Below are 21956 nucleotides of genomic sequence, written 5' to 3'. Positions count from 1 at the left end.
TTGTCATTGTCCTGAACCAGGAGGAACCCAGGGCCCACTGCACCAGCATAAGGTCTGACGATGGGTCTGAGGATTTCATCCCGGTACTTAACATTAGTCAGGGTAGCACTTGGAGGTCTGTGTTACTCTCCAAGGATATGCCTCCCCAGACCATCAGTGACCGACCGCCAAACCAGTCATGCTGGATAATGTTGCAGGCAGCATAACGTTCACCACAGCGTCTCCAGACTCTTTCACGTCATCACATGTGCTCAGCGTGAAACTGCTCTCATCTGTGAACAGAAAGGGGTGCCAGTGGTGGACCTGACAATTCTGGCTTTCTCTAACGAATGCCAATCAAACTGCATGGCGCTGGGCTGTGAGAACAGGTCCCAGTAAAGGACGTCGGGCCTTCATGCCACTCTCATGGAGTCTGTTTCTGACAGTTTGGTCAGAAACTTGCACACCAGTTGCCCGCTGGAGGTCATTTTGTAGGGCTCTGGCAGTGCTCCTCCTGTTCCTCCTCGCAACAAGCAGCAAATACCGGTTGCTGCTGCTGGGTTGATGCCCTTCTACAGCCCTGTCCAGCTCTTCTGATGTAACGGCCCATCTCCTGGTATCTCCTCCATACTCTAGAGACTATACTGGGAGTCACAGCAAACCTTCTTGGGATGGCACATATGATCCTGGAGGAGCCGGACTACCTGTGCAACCTGAATGGGCTGCAGGTACCGCCTCATGCTATCAGTAGTGACAAGGACACTAGCAAAATGCTAAAGTAGAGAAGAATCAGTCAGGAAGGATAAGGAGAGAGCAGTTGCCGGTTGCCACCACCTGCAAAACCATTCCCTTTTTGATGGTTGTCTTGCTGTTGCCTCTCCTGTGCACCATTTGCACCAAAACAGGTTCACAATCGCTTTTGCTTCCTAACTGGACAGATTGATATAGATTAGTTTAGTTTAAGTTTGTTCAAGGGCACATTGGCAGATTTTGCACCTTGGTGTCTGGGGTTTTAAGCCTACAATTTGATATGAAGTTTTAGGAACAGAAATATGAAAAATTCAAGAATACACTAACATTGGCCTACTGCTATTATAACATAATAGAATTAGGGTTACAAAAGTATATTTGACCGAGTATCATTATGTACAATTAAGGAGTCATGTTTAATACTTAGATGTATTTCGCATGCAATAACATTGTGAAGTCTGTGACTCATAGAAATCATTAGACACTGCTCTGCCAGACCTGTGTCATAGCAATCGTATGTACCTGCTCGTTTCAGGGTAATACTGCCTACAATCTTGTCTTCAGCATGGGAAAGGCATGCTTTATTAAATTCTGATTGGGTGATTGGCTAGGCAAGTCAAGAATTTTCTCTCAAAAACATCTTGGTAACTATGACAATGTGTCTGAGGTTATTGTCCAGCTACATGAAGAAGCCCTGTCAAATGAGATTAGAGGCATTACAAGCAGACAATATTTTTGGGCTAGACTTCAGAATTCATCTTGCTGCTGCCATCAGCTATTACATTAGTCATTTTGAAAAGGAAGTAATTTCCAGTTTCAGGTCATATATATATATATATATATATATATATATATACATAACACCCACTCCGCCATAATTCACATATGAGGTGGTCAGTTCCTTATTTCCTCCACATTGTTTCCTTCACATCGTTTTGGTACATGCACATTTATCTCGATAAACTTTGTTTTCACTTTTTTTGAGAGTGCCAATTTCCATCTGTTGTGCTCTATAGATAATAATATTATGAAAAAACTTTCAACAAACTGTCTGCTGATAAGCAAATGCTTGCTATGGTTAGTGTTAGTGTTTGTTTTAGAAGGAGGTCTGGTAACAATTTATTTTTGAGAGTGCCAAAAGTGTTTCTGTAGATGCTCTACAGATTATTTCCTGACTATAGGAAACATATGAACAATCTACAATCCCTTACCCGAACTCTAACTTTATCTTTACCCAAAACATAATCCTTAACTACTTATTCTAAACCTAACCCTAACCTAACAAGCAGATGCATATCAAGAAATAGTTTGTGGAAATGCTGTTGTTAGTATTACTATCTATAGAACATCTACAGATGAAAATTGTGACTCAAAATATAATGTAACTGAGAATGTTGACCATGTACGTGACTGAGAGATTTGTGTTATATCAAAACACCAACAATTATCACTTCTCAAAGTCTTTAGAGTTCATTTAGATTGAATAATGAAAACACGCAGTTCCAGGCCTAAGATTGATATATGCCCACTCTAGTGGATATGTTAGTATTACACCTCTAATACTGCGCACTAAAAGCTCACAGCTGGTCCCTAATTTGAGAGGTACAACAAACTAAATGCCAGGCAAAGTGGAACCACAAGTCCCTGGGAGTATTTCCCTGAAGTCAGGGAGCTCTTCCAAGAGGTAAAACAAGAACATTCTATGCATGAAAGGAGCATAGTCTTCATCTCATTCTTCACAATCATGTGAGGAGATTTCAATCCAAATAAATAACAGCCATGTAAAAACTATGCAATACATTTTCATGTGATGGGATGGAGAAAGCAGCTGCAGTGAAATCAAACAGTGCCTGTTTGCTTTGGTGTGAGGGTGTGATGAAGTATTTTTCAGTGGGTAAGTTACAAGAGAGGAAGGATGACAGATGAAGATGAATGATTGGCTAAATATTTGCGATGTCGTCATCACTCAGTTTACTTCCTGGTGGTTCTAGTGAAGACACAGCCGTATTGGAGCCGTATAATTACTCTAATGAATGGGACAAAGTTGGCCATAGGAACATCCACTTCAAAACTCCTCAAAAACAATGTCGATGTCTTTTCTTGTTTCTGTCCACATGTCCATCCAGTTGTCTGCTCATGCATTCGGCAGTCGCTCCACCCGTCCAAAACATCTCTCTTTGAGGAATCTACACCATAGGATGTCCACCTCTGTTGGTCCTGGACCAGGTGTTGGAAGCTGGCCCTCGTCACAGTCCTCCGACTGCATAGACATGGAGACAGTCCGGTGAAGCACAAGGCATGTCCCTTTTTTATCCCTCTGGATCTGCCGTCTCTCCAGTCCCAGTCCTTTGCATGTAGTGTGTTAGCTGGCTAGCCAATGCTAGTCTCAAAGGAGCACATCTGCTGTTCTAATGCTCCACTGTGGTTTATGGAGGTCTCCGTGCTGGGCCATAAGAGCTGCACCTGCGGAACCGTCCAAACAAGAGGAACAGCGCTCGTATTGTAAAAGCCCCTCATAACATAAATTTTTCTCCTCTCTTAACTCTAAACTCACATAATGAAGCTGACAAATCTCAACCACATGTGTCTACAATGTGGTTTAGAGCGAGAGAAAGTAGGGAAAGATACAGTGACAGATGGGCAATGGAAGGAAAGTCAGGGGGAGATGAGCAGAGGAGAAGAATGTAAGAAAGTCATGGTTGACGAGAGCAAGTTAACAGGGAGAATAAGAAACGGAAAGAGAAAGAAAGAAAAATGGAAAGAAAGGGAGAGTGTAGGAGGGGAGAAAAGAGAAGGCACTAGCTTTGTCTACTTCAATCCATCAATCCATCTTCAGCAGAAAAATCACTTGGGCCAGCTGTGCCAGATGCTGGCTGGAATCATTAGGCGTGTGGCTGTAGGAGAGGTGCTTACCTAAAGAGGAGAACTGTGTACCCGGCCCACCTGCCCGGGATAAGAATCTCCCTGGGACCCTTATTAAGTTGAAAGAACAGAGTGGCTAGTCTCTCATAAGCAGATTAATCTAAATAAACCCAGGCGATTTATCAGTGTGCAGGCCACACGGCCTGTCATCCCACCACCAGCCTGTGCTCTATTCATCCAATTCATCGCCAGCACTGCAATGGACTAACACAAAGGAAATGGTATGCAGGGTATCGAGAGGGAGAACATTAAGGCTGAAGTAAGCCAAAAAATTACATCTCCAGCTGGCTGAGAGGGCAAATTAATGTACAGAGACTTGACACAGCATCAGAGTGGTCACTTAACTTTCAGTGTGCTTTGGATGAAGTTGCAGCTTGAGCTGTGTCATGACTTTGGCCTATATTTGTTATTGTGTAAGTAAGGCATTGTGGCCGAGGTGAATCGTTAGGTCAGAAGGTCAGAATCTACCACATTAAAACAACACTGCAACTGTGCTTAACCATCCATTCACACAGGGAAAGTCCCTGGGTTTTCACCATGGCATCAAATGGACCATCAAAAATGACATATCCATTCGCAAAATGTTTGCTAAACGCAGACCACAGGTGGTTCCCCTGTCCCTTGCCCCCCTTTTCTGTGCCCCTTCTCTCTGCTCCGCCGGAGCGATTTCCATGCTCGATCCATCATGTGTGGAGCTTCCAGTTAAATCCCTGTCGGAGCGCAGAGAATCGTGGAGACCGATTCCCGCTGCTCGACTGCATCTGTGAGGCTGCTCCCCAGTGGCACGGTGAGTATCCAACATACACATAAACTGGGAGACGGATTATCAACACCAAACTCCCTCTCCAGGGGGCTCTCTGTCTGTGTTAAGTCACAGGGGTAGAGGGATTGGCCCCAGCTTAAGTATTGTTGAACTCCTCGCTCTGTCGCTTCTTTGACCAAGAAATAGATTTCTCTATCGAGGCATCCTCACTTACATTTTTCATAACTTCAATGCGGATTCTTTTTCTCGAACAATCAATACTTACTTTATGTATAGGTCTATTTTTCCCACCCCATACTTCATGGAAATTAGCACAATGGGAAATATGCAGAACTTTTATTGTGATAACACTATGTAGTGTAATGCACTATTCAGGGCACTGGCCCTGAATAGTGCATGAAATTCTGGCCTCAGACTTGAAGTTGTTATATTCAACACCATTACCATTACAACATGCACTCCACAGCAAACTGCTGAAGCAGGTGAATTAAGCAAGTATAACTTCTTACTTGGCTTCCGAAATGTCCGACCTAGCCAGTGAGCTCTCTCTTCTAACGTCCACCCTTGAGTAATCCTAACGACCATCTCGAACACAACGGCTTGCTCTTAAAGTAGATGTACCTTGTAACACTGCCGCCTATAGATGTTTGTTTTTCCAGGCGTCCAATAATGGGGTCTGATATGGCCTATTATAGAGTTTCTATGGGTCTCCCAGGTTTCACTTCAGGCCTGGTAAGTGATCGTTTGGATGAAGACGTATCATTCTGAGCGGTGGCCATGTCTAATTAGAGCCATAACGCTGGATGGAATGGCTCTATCAGCTGGGCAGATGCAGCCTGCTTATCAGACCCTCAGGCCAATCACCTCAGGTTTATTTCTTAGGAAATCATTAAGTGTTTCATAATTTTCAGCTTTTAAATGCTCTGTTTTGATCACTGAGCTGCGTGATTAAGGGTGTTTTTAATGGTTACTGTCTCTCCCAGTTAGACACAATTAAAATGTTTTCGGAGCAGCTCTACAGAGTAAACGGGTTAAGTTTAGGATACCTCTCGTGGTGACCACACACATTTTGAGGACATTTCTAGAAGTTTTCTTTATGACATTAATTCTGTATGCCGGATGCAATGTTAAAATGTTTCCTCTCAAATGCATGTGTGGTCTGCCCTCTGAAGACATCTACACTACATATAAATTCTATATTCAATGGAATCATTGTTGAATACCTCCACCCCCCACCCCCCCAAAAAGAAATGTACAGTTCCAGAGCTGTCGTAGATAAACGTGGGAAATGGCTACTTTATTTTATTCCTTTATTGGTGGTGTGTTGGTCTCTGAGGAGTGCTGGCATCGATTGCTGACTTAATGAATGCGTCTGTTCCTCCTGGCTTCACTCTCGTTCTTTCTCTCATTCCTCACTCCTCCGGGTCACTCTGCTTAAAATGCCTCCGTTAATCAGATTTCTGTTAAAAGTCGTAAATAGAATCTGCGCTCCGTTGCCAAGACACACTCTCTCTCTCTTATTCTCTCTCTCTCTCTCTCTCTCTCTCAAATGTTTTTTTTCCCCTTTTACAGCTCAGTCTCTTACTCTCTCCACTCTACTACATAGGCCCAGAGCCTGGTCCAACTCCAGCACCAGGGGACAGAGGTGTTTGGGGGCAGGCAGTGAACCAAAATGTATTCTGAAGCCCCCTCTGGTTGTCTGATTTTTGGAAAGAAATCTGGTCAAGTGGCTGGGTGGCTGACATAGAGATGCCTGCCCCAGAAGACTCCCAAAGACTCCCAGTGTAGAATCTGATGACCCAAAGGTCCACAATATAATCAGCTGTTTCATTCCCATGCTTGCATAGTAGCCTAGGGTGCCAGGGTCTGTAGCTATCCTTCAACACTTTCACCCTGTTTGTCATGCCTTAAAGGAGTAATGTACCAGCTGAAGAGACTGTTGCCTAGGCTACAAACATGTACAAGAGTCTAATAACAGAGAGTATTGATCTTTTTTTTTCCTTTCTTTTTTTTACAGTTTTGTGGATTGTTGACGGACCAAATATTGTATAACCAGATGTGTGATCAGCAACAGTCACAAGTAATATAAGTCTAAAGTACAACCCCGTTTCCAAAAAAAGTTGGGACGATGCATAGAATGCAAATAAAAACAGAATGCAATGATGTGCAAATCATTTATCCCAATATTTAAGTGAAAATAGTACGAAGACAAAACATCAAATGTTGAAACTAACATGCCCATTGTGAATTCAATGCCAGCAACACATTTAAAAAAAGATGGGACAGGGGCATGTTTACCACTGTGTTGCATCACCTTTTCTTTTACCAATACTCTACGCATTTGGGAACTGAGGAGACCAATTGCTGTAGTTTTGAAAATGAAATGTATTCCCATTTTTTGCTTGATATAGGATTTTAACTTCTAAACAGTTCGGGGTCTCCTTAGTCGTATTTTTCATTTCATAATGTGCTAAATGTTTTCAGTGGGTGACAGGTCTGGACTGCAGACAGGCCAGTTTAGCACCCAGACTCGTTTACTATGAAGCCATGCAGTAATACGTGCAGAATGTGGTTTGGCATTGTTTTGCTGAAATCAGCAAGGCCTCCTCTGGAAAAGACATAATTTGGATGGCAGCATATGTTGCTCCAAACCTATATATATTGTTCAGCATTAATGGTGCCTTCACAGATGCCATTAGTACCCATGTTATGTGCATTAATGCACCCCCATACAATCGCTGATGCTGACCTTTGAACTGTGTGCTGATAATAAGCTGAATGGTCTCTCTCCTCTTTAACCTGTCCATGATTCCCAAAAATCAAAGTTGTCAGACCACAGGACAGTTTCCTACTTTGCCTTAGTCCATTTTAAATTAGCTTGGGTCCAGCGAAGGCGGGGGCATTGTCTTTGTACTATTCTCTATTTAATATAGGGTTTAAATGATTTGCACATACTTGCATTCTGTTTTTCTTTACATTTTACACAGCTTCCCAACGGGGTTGTAAACGTTGTGTAATCTTTCCCTTTTTATTATCTATTATCTACTAGTAACAGCTCCTTTACACCAAGTCAAATTGTGTGAACGTTTAATGTACGTAGGGAATAAAGGTGATTCTCATTCACATTCTGACATAACAGTGTTCCAATAGACTTTGTGCACCAGCGTAGTGACGAACTTCGGCTTTTGTCTAGAAGTCAGTATTGCAGTTTCCGGTTTACTAACTAATACTCATCCGCATTTGTAAACACCTAAACTCACAACAAGATGAGTGATGCTGTTGTACGGGAAAAAAATAAATATAATGTACGTGACTCATTTAAGTTTCAAGGTACAAGTGGGGCATAATTTTAATCAGGAGAATGTCCTCTTTTTAATAAGTTATGACTTGCGCCATTCAATGACTTCAAACGCTAGACTAGAAATAGTCAGAAAAGGCAATTTTTTATATACTTCCACGTAACGCAGGTTTAAGCGCAATTAATACCATATAGGGCCAGATGTTTACTTCCTATGCCAGTTGTTCTTTTTCAGTTTCGTTGGTTACAGTGGTAAAATAAAAGAGGAGACCTGTTTTGGTGCTTTTTTGAGGTTATGGAATTTTAAGCTTTATTCAGGTTGAAGAGGCTGAACGAATTGGTTCGTTTCAGTTCACTTGCTATGGGGACGTGCTAGCGTTCCAGCTCAGCCAGCGTTCCTTTGCCGTTTTTGAGGCTAGGGTGAATTGTTATGCGTTCTATTGTCCTGCCTAATACTACACTAAAAAGGAACGCGTCGCTAACTAGCTTAGCCGATTGCCGGCCGGCACACCACAGTAAACTACTTACCCTCCTAGTTGTGCAGATAACTCGATACGTAGAGTTTGAATCCCATGTTCCGCTTGCTTGTTGGAGCAGGGGACCAGGCATCAACAATTCGATGGACATCACTAATGCTCATTTTAAGCAGGTCTTGAAAACATCTACTAAAAACAGAAATTTTGGGTGACGCGGGTGATGGCCTTAAGTAAACCGGAAAATAATATGCCGACATCTGGCTAAAGCGGAGGTTCGTCCATACGCTGGTGCACAGAGCCTACTGCAGCTTTTTGCACACTTATGGTGTCTCACTTAATAATGTTACATTCCTTCTCAAGTCATACTAACTAAAAAAAAATGTTTTACAACCTGTTACAGGTGTTCATTTTGGCACAGCCGTCTCTGCTACGTCAGAAGCGTATAAAAGATGGCCTGTTATAAGCCCTGTACAGTATGGCCCGGTGCGTGAGAGACTCGACCTTGCCTTTACCACACATTTGGTTAGGGCCTGTTTGAACTGGAGGGACTACTGTGGAAGGAAAAAACAAACTGAGAAAATAAAAAACAACTCCCCCATATTATCCCAGCTAATAGAACTGTGGGGTCCTCAGCAGCACTGTTGATTCTTCAAATATTGACACATGAAAGGGAATACGAACAAGGATCCACGTCCAGGACCAGGCCGAGCCGGGTGGTATGGTACTGTCCAGGCCGTGTGCCTCCTCTCTGGTGGGTGTCTCTGCCTTGGCCTGGTTTAGCGTACACTGGATGGATGGAAGGATGGATGGAGAGACTGGGTCACCTTTAGCATCATCACACCAACAGAAAGTCTGTCAGAACCACAGACAAAGGCTTCCTTGCTGTACTGATTTTATTGAGTTAATACCTTTGAATGGTCATTTTTCATTGGCCAGCAAAGACTTGGAGTACAGACCCTTTCTGTGGAATATAATCCCTTGTGTAGATGTTTTTAAAAAAAAAATAAATTATATAGTGTTCAGGAAAGCAGTCTTCTATGAGGTCTAATCACCACATTGTTCCTGATGAATAGCGAGCAAAAATGATTACGCACTCGACAAAAACTATTAATTAGCAAAGCCCCCCTCTTCAATCAACTATCTAAATTATATTCAGTGATTACTGACCAAAAGAAGTAAGAATACGTTCTGCCATAAATGGAGCCATTTAATCTGTTCACTCTCGATGAGTGAATCATGTCCTGATAATTAAATTGTATGGCATATCGGGAGTGTTAACTTCACTGGGTGGACATTGGGCAGCCCTGCATTTTCAAAAGGCTTTTAAGGCAATTAAGTGATGGGCTTGGACAATCATTCCTCTTTTCCCGGTCATTGATCTTTCTTCTTTTTGGCTCCATCAGACCCATTTTTCTATTCGGCTGGAGACTTACGTTCGATGATTCCTTCCTGATTACTATAAATCAGACTTCCAAATTGAAGTGGCACAGGGTGGAGGCCAGACCTGCCCTGAGTGTCATGAATTTGTAATTCTGATTTGAAGTGGAGGGAAATAAATGTAAAGTGAAGGAAAGGTTTTGTGCTAAGGTTTGGCACTGCCAAAAGGGTTAAACTGATATTTCATAAAAAGCAGACAACTTTTACCTTTATACTGTCCCCCTCACTTTTGAAGTCAACACTGTTATTACATTCATGGTGATTCATTAATGTGCTTATTTCCCCCTTTTTGGCCATGAAGTGACTAATCTACTACCATCAAATATAATGTGTTTAATGTGTTAAATCAACCCATGATATTAAAAACAGACTGGTCAACCTGTCAACATGTGTAGGAGGGAGAACAGCACCACCTAGAGCATAAGCCAGGGCATGTTCTCATTCAGTGGAAGACAAGGTTAGTTAATCAATATCTGCTCTTTGTTTTGCAAATTCTGTGTTCAACTTAAAAACATGTGAAAAGAACTGCGACTGGGCCCAAATACCAGGGCTTACTGGTTTGGATCAGTGTTAGGATTGGATCCTCAGGCTTTTGGGACATGCATATGTTACTTTATCCTGTCATATTCTGGGACATGCTAGAAAGATTCAGGAACTGAATCAAGAGGATCCACAAGTGTGGTCTTTTGTAGTTATAAGATTTAAAGTATCATTGAAAAATATGTTTGGAATGCAGCCCAATAAATTATCATTTTTAAGGAATTTTGAGGTGTTATGGTGTTGAAAGTTGAGTTAAAGTTTTGAATGTTTGTGCTTACTGTATTGATGTGCTTATGGCCCCTTTAAGAATTTGACCATGGTCTCAAAGGTTTCCAATGAACAAAGTTAAACAAAAATGAATAAAAACAGAAGAAACCTGGGATGTCACTTCCACCATTTAAAAGCTCCATGGTGTGTTTTCTGAAAGAGATTTGTGAAAAGGCTTTAACTTGGGGCTGGTTACTGTACCGTGGCACCCATTTTGTCCATACACAACTATCGCAGGCCTGAGTGATGTTACCCACCCCACTTTAAAGAGCTTAAATGACTATAATTGCCACAGAAATATACGAACGTCTGGATTATGCCTTCTTTCCAGAGGCAGAAAGCAGAAACAAGCAGCTGTCATTGGATCTGAAATCTCATTATTTCAACCAACCCACTCCAGTCCCCATAAAGCGCCTCACAGCAACCAGAACATTTGTTAAACACACAGAGTGGCGGTGCGGGCAAATTAGTCACATCGTAGAGGGCTTTTTCTTTCAATGCTTGTTTTTTTGTCTTTATTTGACTTTAGAGAGCTAACAATTTGCTGTAATCTATTAGCATCCGGCGATTAATCAAGCGGTTGCTGTGGCAGCGGTGGGGGGAAGGGGGGTTGTTGTGATTTAAGGGCCATAACAGCATCTCTTTCCGCTCAAGCACCTGCATTTCATTTGTTTCTGTTTCGCCCAGCCATAAATCTGGGCGACCTGTCAGCGTGCCATAATATTAGGCCAATAATCAAAGTCAATTATCGTCCTTACTCCTGTCCCGTCCACCTACCTCAACTGCTCCATCCCACTTAAAGCTTTTGAAAACAACACATATTAAGGGCCTCCCTCTTACTTTCTCTTTCATTTCTGGATGTCTCAGGCTTTATCTCCATATCTCTATTTCACTTTCCATCTCAACGCTTCGTCTATCCCAAGCTGTTCCAGATCCACATTTTGAACTGTACAATACCATCCCTCACTTTCCCAAAATGTCTGGCTGATGAGAGAGAGATCTACGCTGCCTTGTGCCTTATTACTCATAAAGACAGATTACAGTCAGAGGACACCTCTCTCCTCCTCTCTCCTCTCTCCTCTCTGTCTTGTGCACATCGTCAAAAAGTGCTTCATGGAGTCAAACAGGCATATGATAGACGAGCGTATCGCCAGAGCGAGGCCAAGTTGGGTATTGTGCTGTGCCGCGAAGCCTGTTTTATAGGGTCCATGATAGATGTTGTTTAGAGCCATTTAAGCGCCCCCTTATGCTGGTGTCAGCAACTGACCCCACGGCAGTGATAAAGCTATCAGATAGAGAGTACGGAAACAGAGGAGAAATATGGAGGGAGGGTCGGGGAGGGGAAACTGGATGCTTGTCAACCTCACAGGTTTGGGAAGTGGAAAGCCAGTGTTATCTCCGTACAGTCTTAGGGGCCCACTGTAGGTCTCCCGGCTAGAAGGGCCTCACTGGAAAATCATGTATACTGTAGATATGTAGTTGGAATGCAGTACAGTACATCAGAACTAATACATATGGATTGGAGTCATACCTAAAAGACTGATGCTTGGCTGCATTTAACCAGTCTCTTTAAAGAGCAGATCATTCTGGTCCACGCTAGTTTGGCCTAGACAGACATACACCTACGTTCTTTTGCCCGGTCAGGCTGTTGGCATCCTGTCCAGAGCTCCAGAGTTCAGCTGTGTAAACAGAGGTCCGCCTCCCTCTCCCCTGCTCTCCGTGCCCTGTGCAGGATCCGTGGGCTACGGCCATGTCAGAAGCACAGCCAGTCACCGCCAGCCCTGCCAAAAGCTGTCAATCTGCCGCCCACACTCTCATGTACTGCTTACCTCTCACCAGGAAAACAGACAATATGTACAGTATGTGTGTATGTACATGCGTACTTGCCGTGTGAGCAACGTTGGGAGGTTTTGTGGTTCCTGCTGCACTCCCTGCTACTCTGGGAATTCCCCCTTCAGACCTTCAGTGGTTGTTTCCGGAGGAATTCCAGCAGACACACACCTGACCCTATACAATAGTCAAACAGGTCCATTTACACTCTATCAAAGACTCAGAGTCAGTGGTATAGTGGGGTCTACAAACACGTACATGCTGTACGTGTTTGTAGACCTGTACATTTCTCCTCATCAATCTACATACATTCCACGTAAAGATCAAGAAAAAACTTTTTTTTTCCCATGCAAAAACCAAGCCAAAAGGTTTAAGGAAAAGCAGAGCTCCAAGACAGGACTGTGATGAGGCACATTTTCTTGCTACATTGAAGGTCCAAGAACACAGTGGCCTCAATCAGTCTGAAATGGATTTAGTTTGTAACCACCAACACTTCCTAGAGCTGGCCATATAGCCAAACTAAGCAATCGGAGGAAAAGGGCCTTGGACCGGGAGGTGACCAAGAACCCAACGGCCACTCAGACAGAGGTCCAGAGTTCCTGTGTGAAGATCCTTCCAGAAAGACATCTATTTCTGCAGCTGTGCACCAATCAGGCCGTCATGCTAGAAAGCCACTCCTCAGCAAAAGGCTCAGGAAAGCCTGTCTGGAGTTTGTAAAAAGGCACCTAAAGCACTCACACATAAAAAACAACATTGTATGATCCAATGAAACCAAGATGAAACCCCTTTGCTCTAAATGAGCGGAAACTACTGTAGGTACCACTCATAACCTTGCCAATACCATCCCCTATGGGTGGCAGGGACTGACAGACTAGCCAGGATTGAGGAAAAGATGAATGGGGCAAAGGACAGATCCTTGATGAAAACTTGCTCCAGGTTTACCTTCCAACAGAAAATTGATCCTAAGCACATAGTCAAAACAATGCAGGAGTGGCTTCAGAGTCTGTGAATATCATTGAGTGGCCCAACCGTAGACTGGACTTGAACCCTATCGAAAATTTCTGGGGAGACATTTAAATGGTTGTGCAGGGAGAAACTCCCCAAATACAGGTACGTGAAAATTGTAGTGTATAACCAAAGCTGCTCCAACAAAATACTGAGTGAAGGGGTGTGAATACTTAACGAATGCACTGTATCTCTCCCATAACCTCAACTGCATGTATGATAATCATAACATTCTCATTTATATGCAGGTGAAATTGTTCTTGTTGTACTTCTGCTCTAATTTTAAAGCCCGGCAAGCCATCATCCTAAATCCATTCCAGATGCATTACTCTTTAATAACCCTACTCATGCCCCAGGAATTAGTTTTCACCCCAGACTTTTAACTATGTACACTACCGTTCAATGGTTTGGGGCCACTTAGATATTACATTGTTTTAGAAATAGCTTGTATTTTGTCTATTAAAATAAAATAAAATAGATCAGAAATACAGTGTAGATACAGTTAATGTTGTAAATAGCTGGAAACGACAGATATTTAATGGAATATCTACATAGGCATACAGAGGCCCATTATCCGCAACCATGAGTCTTGTGTTACAATGGCACGTTATGTTTGCTAATCCAAGTCTATCATTTTAAAAGGCTATTTGGTGATTTAAAAAAAACATTTGCAATTAAGTTACCACAGCTGAAAAATGTTGTGCTGTTTAGAGACGCAACCAAATTTCTTTAGACTAGTTGGGTATCAGGAGCATCAGGAGTATCAGGAGTATCAGGGGTATCAGGAGTATCAGGGGTATCTGGAGTATCTGGAGTATCAGGAGTATCTGGAGTATCAGGAGTATCAGGGGTATCAGGAGTATCAGGGGTATCAGGAGTATCAGGAGTATCTGGAGTATCAGGGGTATCAGGAGTGTCTGGAGTATCAGGGGTATCAGGAATATCAGGAGTATCAGGAGTATCTGGAGTACCTGGAGTATCAGAAGTATCTGGAGTATCAGGGGTATCAGAAGTATCTGGAGTATCTGGAGTATCTGGAGTATCAGGGGTATCAGGGGTATCAGGGGTATCAGGAGTATCAGGGGTATCAGGAATATCAGGAGTATCAGGAGTATCTGGAGTATCAGGAGTATCTGGAGTACCTGGAGTACCTGGAGTATAAGAAGTATCTGGAGTATCAGGAAAATCAGGAGTATCAGAAGTATCAGAAGTATCTGGAGTGTCAGGAGTATTACGGGTATCAGGAGTATCAGCGATTATGGGTTCGAATATTGGCTCATGTTCTGAGACATGATGGCTATTGCATGCGAGAAATTGTCAAGAAACTTAAGATCTCATACAATGCTGTATACAACTCTTTTCACAGAAGAGCGCAAACTGGCACTGATCAGAATAGAAAGAGGAGATGGAGGCCCCGGGTTAACAACTGAACAAGACATTCGTGCCTCACAGGTCCTCAACTGGCAGCTTCATTAAATAGTACCCGCAAATATACCAGTCTCAAAGTCAACAGTGAAGAGGCAACTCTTTGATACTGGCCATCTAAGCAGAGCTGCAAAGAAAATGCCATCTCAGACTGGCCAATAAAACGATTCGGATGGGCACAGACACACAGAAATGTCCCCTGAAGTGTGACCAGTGAAGAGGGCTGGTTAGCCAATGACGGGTAAGATCCCAATTGTGGTATCGGGACAACCTAAGACAGGCACAGTCATGCATCTGGTCACAATCCACAATATACGAACCCAAGGTACATGTACGTAACCCAGAAACGGGATCTGTGCTGAACAAATAGCACAAGATTAGACCAAGAAGATGTGGTGCTTTCTAGGTCCGGGGAGGTTATCACTCAGACAAATGCACTGGATTTCCAACTGCACACATTGTTAAAGTTTCATTCGAGACTGGTGCACCAACCCATGTACCAATTGTTTTTGTGGTTTTCTTGGAGCGTGGGCCCTCACATCTCACATCTCACCACTTACATATTATTGTGTTTGCCTGTCTGTATTTTGTGTCTTTTTTTGTGTGTGAATGAGTGTGAAATTACGCTTTATAAAAAGAAATAAAATGGTACTCACCATTGCCTTGGTTGACATTAAAGACTGATCTGCACCGGTAGAAGAATAAATAAAAAAATAAACAACAGACACAGGACAGATGAAGACTGGATATACATTTGAGGTGTTCGTATCATAAAAAATAATATTTGTTTCGACGCAGACTAAATTAAAAATACTGGAGGAGTGCTTGACACCATCTGTCATGCAAGGTGCAGGCATTGTGATGGACTGGGGGTGCTTTGGTGGTGGTAAAGTGGAGGATTTGTACAGAGTAAAAGGGGTTTTGAATAAGGAAGGCATTCACTTGATTGAAGCAAATTTCCTCCAACAACAGGACAATGACCAACTGCACAGCTTCAAAATAGTCAGAAACTATTTAGGGATGAAGCAGTCTATATTGTACTTTATTCTGTCTATAATGGAGTGGCCAGCACAGCCATCGGATAACACCCCTATTAAGTTTTTGTGGGAGCAGCTTGATTGTAAGGTATGCGAGAAGTTCCCATCAAGCCAATCCAACTTGTGGGAGATGCTTCAGGAAGCATGGTGTCAAATCTCTTCAGATTACCTCAACAAATTGACAGCGAGAATGCCAAAGGTCTGCAAGGCTGTAATTGCTACAAATGGAGGATTATTTGATGAAAGCACAGTTTGAAGGACAATTATTATTTCAATTAAAAAGCATAATTTCTAACCTTGTCAATTACTATATATCCTTTTCATTTTGCCATATTTCCTATTCAAACACATTTCATGTATGCTTTCATGGAAAACAAGGACATTTCTTAGTGGACCCGAACTCTCGAATGGTAGTGTATGTATAGATGATAAATATGAGCTAGCTAACAATGTACTTCACTTTATGAGTAAGATTGGGCCTAGGCAATTAGCAGTTACAACTTCACTTGCATTATTGGCTAGTTCAATTGCAAAGCTAACTTATTTTTGTATTTAGTTAGCTTTAGGGACTCGGCGTTACAGCTTGTTTTGTCTAAGCTACAGGCCTTAACATTTTATTCAGTCCATTGCTGTTATCACATTCCGACTTTGTGCTGTTCTGTACATGCAGGACCGGCTCCAGGATGAAATGACTGAGGGGAAATTTTTTATCAGTGGGGGGCATACATACATTCATATATCATTTATAGTGTTTAAGGGGGGGAAAAATGGGGGGCCACAGATTCAATCGGTGGGGGGCAATGCCCGGCTTTGCCCCCCATGGATCCGAGACTGTATACATGACCACCCTGGCATGAACTGCTATTGGTAGGAAATGTTCAGGGTGCTTATCTGATTGCCTAATCCGTGGTCAATTTAGCAAAATGGCATTGTGAAAGTGTGCAGAATTGCAGAAATTTGTTTTAAAATAATTTGTCCTGGGTGAAGAAACAAAGACCCCTGTCCAGTTGGTCCCTCCCACGATGTAAGTATGTCCTTTTTGGGATGAACTATTATTTGTTAGCAACTTTATGCAAGGGATTTATGGTAGGGATGTGAGCAAACGTTTTAAGGGGTGTTTTGCAGGAAATGCTCACACTTTTCCTGGCACCACTACAGTACTGCTTAGCTATCTGAATTACCTACTATACAAGTAATCTACACTTTCCTCTCACCAGATATAGAGCATTTTAATTGCTTTAAAAAAAAAAAATATTTATTGAAATTAACACATCCTCTAAATGTGATTATTATGCAGTCATGCAACAATATGTATTCTGTCTTACAACAAAAGCTATATGCATTTTTTCCAGCCAAATAAAGATTGTACAGTAATACTTTCATAGCAATTAAGCAGACAAATAAAAAATAAAAAAAATTAATTAACATCTTGGTACTTAATGCCATAAATTAATCATGAAGTACACCTGAATTGTTTTCTGTGGTAAAAACAAATTTTGTGCCATGCAAAATTGATAGCAAGCCATTTCATATGAGTCCATTGTGTATGATTAATTCAAATGTATTTGAGAAAATAAACCAACTGCGATCCAAATAAATAAAGTGAAACAAATGTGTTTGTTAACGACAAGTTTTATACCTAAGTCAACAGTACTATTCCTTATGCTATAGCCTAAAATGTAAACACATTTTGGTAACATTCCAGGAAAACCACATAAATGAATGCAAACATCTATACAGATGCCTATTCCTCCCTCTCTCTTTCATTGGGGTTTCTCAAATTCATTTCCTCACCTCCTGCCTCTCTGCTCCATCCTCTCTGGTTTGAGAGGAAGGGGGAACATGCATTTGTTTGGAAAGAGGCAGCCCTTTTCCCACCTTCTCATGAGTTATCATGCAAATAGCATTTACATTGGCGGATCCCAAAATAAATGTGTCAAAGTGATAAAAAATATTAACAGACATTTATAAAACAAAAAGGAACATACTGTTTAAATTTTTTTTTGTTTTTAAGGGTGTGTGGCAAATATCAAAAGTCGTCTGTGGTAGGATAGCCTATACCAGAGTATCCTTGATAAAAATTGATTTCACAATCAGATTTTTTTTAAATACATTTTATAAGCTATGTTGTTGCTACTGAATCTCAGAAGTAAATTGGACAAACAGTATAATAGATTTTTAAGCAGAGGTCTTTATTAAAATGTGCCTTGCACAGGTTTGTCTAGAAGCCAAACAAAGTCTGTATATACGTTAACGAATTGGCATCTCCTTGACACTCGGTTTCCCGATCACATTTGGGGGAGGATAGAAAAAAGAGGATTTAGGATGAACTTTTACCAAATGAGCAAACCACACTCTATCTATGAATGTCAAACACACACACCCACTCCTCCACCCGGCCTTAAACTTGCTTGTAGAGCCTACTGTTGTTGTCATGTGTTACTGAGAAAACCCAGACTGTGACATCCAGAATTGGAGGGAATCGATAAACCATCAACCTTGGAACCCACTCATAACTTGAATATATGCAACTCATATTCTACTTTTAAATAATATAACGTCTATATCATTCAAATAAACAAATCCATCTTGTTTAACACAATGTAAACCTCAGTAATTGCTTTCGGTTTATGCATGTCCACGTCTCAACATCAGACAAAAAAAATGCATGTGTCATTTAATTAGGTCTACCACTCCATTATGTTCCGTGAAATTACACAAAGTGCAAAATTACACGATTCTAGGAATTCCATGTTGCTCAGGAATTGCAGGCTTTAAAGCAGTAGTTATGATTAGCCCCCTACACCCTCTGTAAGGGGAGGGTTTGAAGAAGGGATGTTTGGAGGAGAGGGTTGGGATTGGGGAAGGCCGTGGAGAAGGGGTGGTTTGGAGAAGGGGTGGACTGGGGAATGCCGTGGAGAAGGGGTGGTTTGGAGAAGGGGTGGACTGGGGAAGGGTGGATTGGAGAAGGCCATGGAGAAGGGGTGGTTTGGAGAAGGCCAAGGAGAAGGGGTGGTTTGGAGAAGGGGTGGTTTGGAGAAGGGTGGATTGGGGAAGGCCATGGAGAAGGGGTGGTTTGGAGAAGGGGTGGACTGGGGAAGGGTGGATTGGAGAAGGCCATGGAGAAGGGGTGGTTTGGAGAAGGGGTGGTTTGGAGAAGGGGTGGTTTGGGGAAGGCCGTGGAGAAGGGGTGGTTTGGAGAAGGGGTGGACTGGGGAAGGGTGGATTGGAGAAGGCCATGGAGAAGGGGTGGTTTGGAGAAGGCCAAGGAGAAGGGGTGGTTTGGAGAAGGGGTGGTTTGGAGAAGGGGTGGTTTGGAGAAGGGTGGATTGGGGAAGGCCATGGAGAAGGGGTGGTTTGGAGAAGGGGGGATTGGGGAAGGCCATGGAGAAGGGGTGGTTTGGAGAAGGGGTGGACTGGGGAATGCCATGGAGAAGGGGTGGTTTGGAGAAGGGGTGGTTTGGAGAAGGGGTGGATTGGGGAAGGGTGGATTGGAGAAGGCCATGGAGAAGGGGTGGTTTGGAGAAGGCCAAGGAGAAGGGGTGGTTTGGAGAAGGGTGGATTGGGGAAGGCCATGGATATAGCTACTTTTTTAGACATGGCTCTTGTTGAAACTGCAACATTGGAAACTAACTGTGCTTTATAGGGATCTGTCCACCTGCATACAATTATTATGCTAGTTAGTAAACATGTAGTAGAACAAAAGATTACATTATTGATAGAACTAATTACATTTGAAAAACATACTTCTGTTATTAAACGTTTGTTAATGTTTGTGCTTTTGCCGACTTCAGCGGGATAACCGTGAAGGTATGGTCAACATGAAATGCAGAAAACATCAGTGCTTATAATACATTTGCTTCTAAATATTGTGCTTGGCAAGCAGAGAAAGAGCATGAATTCGCTTGTCAAAAGGAAATTAGCATTAGTATGTTAAAGGAGCTATGGTTCAATTCACCTTTAAAATTTAACAAGTCACATCATGGTTTGATATTGTCAATGGGTTATTTAAAAACGATATATTTTTAAGGTAATGGCACAGCCAAAAACCTATCAGAATGTAAATTGTTAGAGTAAATTTGTACATAGAAAATGTACCAGTCAAGACTTCAGTGAAAATGTTGCACAGCTGGCGAGACAGGCCTTTTAATCTCAAACATGCACCTGTGTTACAAACATCACAACTGTCTACATGCAACACTCAAATCAACACCTAGCCTTCACAGGCCCACAGAAAAGAAAGTCTCATTCAACATCCTCCTCCCCTCATTCATCCATTTAAATGACTGTGACCAATTTCATGGATGTCAAAGTATTCCTGAATCCCTCCACTTCCCTGGAGTGAGGAGAGACTTCCAGGCCATCATAAATCATATTCTATAGCCAACAGGCAACATTTCAACAACATCATTCACATTTGCTATTACAGGGATAGCATGTGCTGTTCTCTGTGTCTCCCTGTTGGGTGAAATATGAGCAAATATCTATTTGTCATGCTGGTTATGAATAGATGTGTGCTCAAAAGTATGCTCAGAACTGATCATTTATTACCACACTGCAAGAAACAATCATATGTGCATAAAACGTATGACTAATGTATGGTATATGGCTTCATTTTCCCAGATGGGTTACTCTGAACAGCTTACAGTCAGGTCCGAAATTATTGGCACTCCTGTTAAAGATAAGAAAACAAGACTGTATTATATTAATACTGGCCATGTAATCTGACCATTTCACTGGTTCTAATGTTTGCCTAAGTCATTTTAAATTAAACTCCATGTATTTGCATTGTTTGAAGGATATCAACACATAGCAAATAGCTTATTTTTTTTCAAGTCAAATGTAGCCAATGAGCTATTTGGTCTTTTTGTACTAAATGCCTCTTCTACCATTCTGTCAGAAGCATGCTCTGCCAGGACATATGCATTCAAATGCTGTGTTTCTTGAAGCCTGGTGCCAAGACAGGGAATTATCGCCTCAAAGAGCTCTGATGTGGACATCTTAATGTCCTTACAAGAGCTCCTTGAGCAGGGCAGGTAATATGTATCAATAAATGTATGCCGGTCTACTCAGCCTGTCATGTGGGAATTGATGGAGCAACCCTAGGTGGGCACCTCCAGGCTGTGCGTTTTTGGGGGCAGGAGTGGCACATGCTGGCTTAAACTGGATAAAAAACACCTGGGCTAGATCCAGACACACTCTCTATTGTTACTTTCAAACCAAAGTTCCCACTGATCATAAGATCCTGTCCGAAAAAACCACATTACTCCTGGCTCTAGCCTTTGCCGAAGGCTTAGGTTATCTCCAAGCTTTATCAGCAAAACACTTTTGTACTGAATTTGCCTCTGGCGGTGCCGGGACTTTACATCTTAATGCAGCTTCGATGCTTAAGGTCATATTCATGTCCCACAGGAACAGACTTCAAACTTTGTCTCAGACTACACAGCATAGAACATATTGTGAGACTCACAATAATGGTAAGGTTAACTGACAGACATTTGAAAACAGGCAAAGAAAAGTTGACATAGGTGTATAACAGTTTGAGTCTAGACAATCCAAAGTTAGAAGTGACTGTCAGAATCTCATGAGGTGCTGATATCTACAACAGGGGCTGCAGCCCCCGAGCATCCCTGCTTCCTACTAAACCAGGAACTGTTGGGGGCTGTGGAAAGGTTTTGAGGTTCAACTCACTAAAATTATAGTTAAATTACCAACCAACCGGAACAGCACCATCTAGTGGTCGGAACTCAATATCAGGTGGTATGATGAGCAATGAATGAAAACCTAAATTTCTCATTTCTTTAAACAGATTAAATGACATTAAATGACATGGTTTAATGGTGCATTGATACAATGTTAAGCCCTTATTACAATATTGTTGACAAAGTAAACATTTCTCAAAGATTAAATGGAAACAGAACAGTGTTTGCATGAATGCAACTAACTATAGAGACCATTTCAGAGCTGAGATGTTTGAGATGTTGGTTTAATTGCTTGTTGAAATAAAACAGAAACAACCGGTGCTTTATGTCACGTTCTCTCAGTCCGGACTTCTTGGGATTGAAGGGGTCAGATGTCAGCTGCTAAAATGCTCATAGCGTCCTTTTAAATTAATCCTTTCACACCAATCTGATACATTGTAGAATTGTGTGTTTGTTTGTATTTGATGTGAACAACTTGTGAGCCTATGTCAGAACTCAGGCATTGGCCAGAAAAGATAAAGTTTC

General features: G+C 42.0%; 1 protein-coding gene across 1 annotated transcript; it reads right to left on the bottom strand.

Moving 5' to 3' along the window:
• Window positions 1-18529: 18529 nt before the first annotated feature.
• On the bottom strand, window positions 18530-19234 carry LOC114828916 (extensin-like). The gene has a single exon (XM_029114186.2). It carries the CDS (start codon window positions 19232-19234, stop codon window positions 18530-18532), a length of 705 nt encoding a protein of 234 aa, XP_028970019.2.
• Between the last annotated feature and the right edge of the window lie 2722 nt (window positions 19235-21956).

Source organism: Esox lucius, chromosome 2 (assembly GCF_011004845.1).
Source record: "Esox lucius isolate fEsoLuc1 chromosome 2, fEsoLuc1.pri, whole genome shotgun sequence".
In the NCBI taxonomy this organism is placed as follows: Eukaryota; Metazoa; Chordata; class Actinopteri; order Esociformes; family Esocidae; genus Esox; species Esox lucius.
This window is presented reverse-complemented; position numbering and strand designations above follow the sequence as displayed.

Coding starts and splice junctions, on each gene's coding strand:
- LOC114828916 (XM_029114186.2), bottom strand. CDS start 19,234: ATGGCCTTCTCCAATCCACCCTTCCCCAATCCACCCCTTCTCCAAACC.